The sequence below is a fragment of the Pyxicephalus adspersus genome, chromosome 6, assembly GCF_032062135.1.
Source record: "Pyxicephalus adspersus chromosome 6, UCB_Pads_2.0, whole genome shotgun sequence".
Classification (NCBI taxonomy): Eukaryota; Metazoa; Chordata; class Amphibia; order Anura; family Pyxicephalidae; genus Pyxicephalus; species Pyxicephalus adspersus.
This window is the reverse complement of record NC_092863.1, coordinates 96,747,458-96,752,851: the sequence shown is the minus strand read 5'-3', so window position 1 is coordinate 96,752,851 and position 5,394 is coordinate 96,747,458. Positions and strand designations below refer to the sequence as shown.

The 5,394-nt window shown below is 35.0% G+C and overlaps 1 protein-coding gene across 4 annotated transcripts in view; it reads right to left on the bottom strand.

Moving 5' to 3' along the window:
* Positions 1 to 3,385, bottom strand: part of ISL1 (ISL LIM homeobox 1) — a 10,422-nt gene extending 7,037 nt beyond the window's left edge. For all 4 annotated transcript variants that reach the window (XM_072416687.1, XM_072416686.1, XM_072416685.1 and 1 more), the window contains exons 1-3: positions 3,125 to 3,385; positions 2,300 to 2,489; positions 802 to 1,061 (exon numbers count right to left, since the gene is read on the bottom strand). In XM_072416687.1, the coding sequence (XP_072272788.1) occupies positions 802 to 1,061; positions 2,300 to 2,489; positions 3,125 to 3,152 (478 nt within the window). In that variant the 5' untranslated portion in view covers positions 3,153 to 3,385. The remainder of the gene's footprint in view (positions 1 to 801; positions 1,062 to 2,299; positions 2,490 to 3,124) is intronic.
* Positions 3,386 to 5,394: the final 2,009 nt, after the last annotated feature.

Genomic DNA, 5,394 nt, shown 5'->3' with positions numbered 1-5,394 from the left:
TTATTATACATGAAAATATAAATATAAAACTCTTCTCTCTCCCTTGTTATATATCATGTATATAAACCAATCTCTCACGTTCTTTCTCTCCCTCTCTTTCTTTATACATATATATTTATTAAACTTTTACATATATGTGTGTATTTTGCATACATGAAAACATACATGAAAGTATAAATATAAAATTATTTCTCTATCTTTCTTTATACATATATATATTATTATTGTATATATATCTGTGTATTTTGCATATTTATGTATAGTAATATGCATGAAAATATAAATAAAATACTCTTTCTCTCTCTCTCTCTCTTTACATATATTTATATATTATACTTGTACATATATGTGTGTATCTTGCATATAGATATGTATAGTAATATACATAAAAGTATAAATATAAAACTCTTTCTCTCTCTCTATATATATATATTTATATTAACCGTGTACATATATGTGTGTATTTTGCATATAGATATGTATAGTAATATGAAAGTATAAATCTAACACACTCTTTCTCTCTCTCTCTCTCTATATATATATATATATATATTTATATTAAAAGTGTACATATGTGTGTATTTTGCATATATATATATTTATATATATATATATATATATATATATGATTTAAATGTATTTTGGACTTTGCATGCCCTCTTATAGCTCTGCACACATTTATTTGAGCATGCATTATACAGCCCCAACATTTTTGGAAGGGGTACCCCTGCACCCCTCCTATATGCTCCCCCTGATGACATTGGTTGGTGTTCCCAGCAGAATAAAATAAAGAAGAAGTACCTGCCATCTGCAGGGGTCTGGTAGGATGCAGAGGGCTGAGTGGGTCTCCTGCCCCCAGGCTGGCCCTTTCCACCACATCATGGTCCGCCCGACAGAAGAGTCCATCCTCCCTCAGCGCGAATTCGTCCCCGGGGATGAGCTGGCGGCTGCAGGCCACGCATCGGAAACACTCGATGTGATAAACCTTGGAGCGGGCCCTCATGACAAAGTCATTCTTACTGAAGCCGATATTGCACTTGGCACACTTGATCCCATACAACCTGCGGGGCCCCGGCACAATGGGGAGAGAGGAGACAACATACATGCTCAGTATCAGGTCCCATAGGGCTGCCCAGCAATGTCACTGCTATACAAGTGGCTCCTTGAAAGTCCTTGCCCTTATCACAACTCTATTTATTGTGCAGCCTGACTCAACAAATGCTGGGCAAATCTACTCCTTCAAGGAACAAAAAATAATACAATCACACCAGGCAATGCTGATCACCCTTCAGTAAGCATGACACATGCCTAAAATATGAGAAAACATGCAAAAATCTAACAACCCAAAAAGTGTTACATAGCCACTGATTCATAGACATTTTCATAAAAATGATTAAAATTTTCCTTTTGGAAATTTTAGGGAAATCAAATAAAAATAATAATAAAAATCTACCAGGTAATCTCTACTTTAAATCCATTCTATAATAATAATAAGCATAAAAATGTAAAATTGTGTTGTCACACAAGAAAAAATAAATATCTATTTTACAAAAATTATTTTTACAAATATTAAAGCTTGCTTTGCAGTTCTATACCATTTAATGTATGAAAGAATATAAAAGAAATAGGAAATAAAAACGTATAAAAGGTTGCTTAAAAAAATGCAATTATTTGTAAGATGCTTTTAATTTTCAAGCCATCGCTGATGCATTGGAGGAAACAGGAAAACATTCAGTGAAGTTTTTGCTTGGGTGTCTGTTGTTTGACAACTGCTATTTAGACTTCTTTATCAGCACCCAGATTTTAATGTGAGGAAGGAAGCAGTTGCCTTTATCTAAATATCCCAATTGTTTGCCTCCAAATGATGGGCAATTTGATCTGTTCAGTCTAATTCATCAGGAAAGATAAGATAAGGGAGGCAGACAACCCTGCCCCAAAAAAACAGGTCATTTATTTTGTGTTTTATTTTAGTACGTTGTGCTGAATTTAGCTATTTTTTAATAAAATGATAAATCCTAATATTAAATCAATCTTTTTTTTTCAGAGTTTTTATATTTACCATCAATCAAATCCACATTTAACTGCATAAAAGGATTTAAATAAAATAATCTGCCACTAGGAAGAGTGAATAAATAATAAATAAATAATAAATAATAAAAAAATCTATATTTTAAAATGTATAATGTTTCCTTAATATTTTTTTAATTCTTTTTTATAGGATAAAAATAAACCATGTCACCTTTTTAGATTTAAAAAAATAAAAGAAAAGGGGGTTTTTGATTTTTCCTTGGAGGCATACCTGATATAATCCCTTTTACAGTACGTTTTGCCATCCCTAACAAAGCACGTGCAAGTTTCGTCCAAATATTGGTTGCATTCAGCACACTTGAGACACGCAGCATGCCATTCCAGGTCTGGGGACACCCTTAGGATATATTGGTCGTGAATTTGATTTCCGCAGCCGACACATAGTGAAATTAGTCGCTTTTCTGGAAAAACAAAATAAAAATAAATTAGGATTAGCTTTGATCATACAGTGCTATACATTTTTATTTTAGTTTTTTATGTCATTTTGTGCTTCCTCTCCTCCCAGGGTTTGCTTTTGGTCTGTGTTGGCTTTTAAAATACAATAAATAAAATAGATGTGGCTTTTTATTTTGGAGGGGGAGATAATTGATGTGTGCCATCAGGATCTTTGACTCGTTGACATAGGAGGCGGATCATGTGCTAGGGATTGTCAATGGCAATCTGCAGTGTACCTTTAAACCAGGTAGGTGATCTGCTCCTAGGTGATGTTCAATTTAAAACCTTTTTTCTGCATTTGCTGAATAAAGTTGGCAAAATCCTACTCATCATTAAAGGTATAATTTGCAGGGCTGGAAGTGGCATGCATGCAAGAAATCTCTTGGTGGCATAGCATGGGCACCCCTCTGTGCCCCAAGTCCAACAGTGACCTCAGCTTCCAAAACTACATTTCCAGGAACATCCAGCACTGAGCAGAATATTTTTTATATATTAAAAAAATAACATGCAAAAGAATAAAAATCCAGGCACCTTTCCAGTTACATTCTGGCATTTAGAAAAAAAAGGTGACCCCCAGTTAGGGTATAAAAAGGCTGCTTACTTTTTGGAGGGTCTCCCATGTCTCCCATGTCTGACAGAGGGTGTAATGTCCACAGTGAAATGGTGTCAGCTTGGTGTATCCACAAAGAGAAAAGAGTTTGTGCAATGCCAGGAGGCCAGCAGAGTCTCCCTGCTTGTTCTGTGCTGTTTGTCCTTTCTCTGCCCCCCTTTGGTTTTGCTGTGATCAGTCCCTCAGTGGAGGTGCCGCGGCAGTGTCGGAGTCAGTGCTGATCGGGCACTCTCTTCCTTATCTCTTACTCAAACTTCTCTGCTCCAACTCAGCTCAATCTCCATTGGTGTGACGTCAGCTCGGCTACGTCACAGCTACCCCCAGCTGATTGGCTGAGCCGCGCACCCAGCAGCTGCGCTTATTATCACATTTCATAGCCCTGGAGTCCTGTGTGTGCCACCAGCCCTGCTGCTGCAACTGCCATAGAATTATATGGAGTTCACCTCCACTGCAAGCTGCACAGCATGCTCCCAGGGAAGGGGCTGCATGTATGGGGGCAGCCTGATCAGCACTGCACTGGTGGAGGTAGTATAGGATGGGCCAGCTGAAACAAGGGCTCATTTCATATTTCTATAGTGTGATTTCATTTAAATAAATTCAAAAAATACATATATATATTTATTAATATTATAAGGAAGAGAATGCAACACCTATTCAGTTATCAGATCAGATATATAGCAAATAGAAAATTCCTGGTTCTTGTATCTTGTGCACATGATTGGGCAAATAAAGTGAACATATATATATATTGTATATTATTATTATTAGTAATAAGCAGGATTTACAGTACATTAAATAGGGTTTGCAAATAAAACAAACAGTGACACAGGAGGAGGAGAGGACTCTGCCCTGAAGAGCTTACAATCTAGGAGGTGGGGGAAGTAACACATTAATCCACACTTTTAACTTATATATATTATACAATACAATACTATACAATATATATATATATATATATATATATATATATATATATATATATATGTGTGTATATGTTAGATTCCTCCCCAGAAAGGGCCCTAGATTGTGGTAATAACATGTGTTAGTGACATAACTATGGATTTTGTACAGCACCACGTAATATGCTGGCACTATACCTATGTAGTTCATAATCATTAATATATATATATATATATATATATATATATATGTATATGCACTAACACTACAATTGTATATAAAATGCACTACACTGCTACTATTTATATATATATTCGGGTTTAGATACAGATGCAAGATCCAGAAATATTAGCACACCTCAAATATGTGATGGTAAATTGAGTGATAACTGCAAACAGCACATAGATTTGTCAATAGTAGACTATTACTATTAATAAAATATAAGTACACTAAAGTACTCAATGTACTCCTGTGTCACTATCTGTTTCTGTCTGTCATTTGCAACCACTATTTATTGTACAGCACTGCATAAAATGTTGCTCCTACATAAATCCTGTTTATTATTAATAATAATGTTAATAACAATAATATTTTTTCACTTTAATTGCCCAATCCTATGTGCAAGAAAGAAGAACCAGTAGTTTTGTATTTTCTATATATCTGATCTGATAATTGAAATATCACATGTGTTGGATTGTCTTCCTTTAGCAAATCAAGATCACATTTTTTAAATGATTCAACATCAAAATCTATTTCATGTAGTTCTATCAATTCCTTAGTCTATACACCAGGTCCATACTTTACTTAAAAAGTGGAGCAGTTGTCTAAAATAACCAATCAGCTATGATCTTAAAAAATAAGTTAAATCCTATGTTTCTGTGGATGATGAGCCCCTTAGTTTTAGTGCCTGCTCCCAATGACACTTATTATAGGGCCAGGCCATGAATGGCTTCCGTCTCTTGTCCCATCCAGACAATGGGGATGACCCCTTGCGTTTGTTTGCTCAAGGCTTTCATGGCTTATTATGGCCCAGCTAGAGGATTCCTATCATAAAAAAGAACAATATAAAAGGAGTCTACACTTTCCAGGAAAAGAACACTCTGCTCTGATCTGATGACTTCTGTTATTATGTGTCCATTCTATGTGCTGGATACATTGTATGAAGAATGTGTTATATAATAACATTGTAACAAATTCACAATGGAACAATATTTCCAGCATTGTATGGGAACTCCTATTACCACACACAGAACTTGTGATAGGATAATTTGAGATAATATAGATAAATCAATGGGGAATGATTAAACTAATCAGCTGTGCAGAAAGTAATTGATTGTCAATATAATTCATATAATTCATAT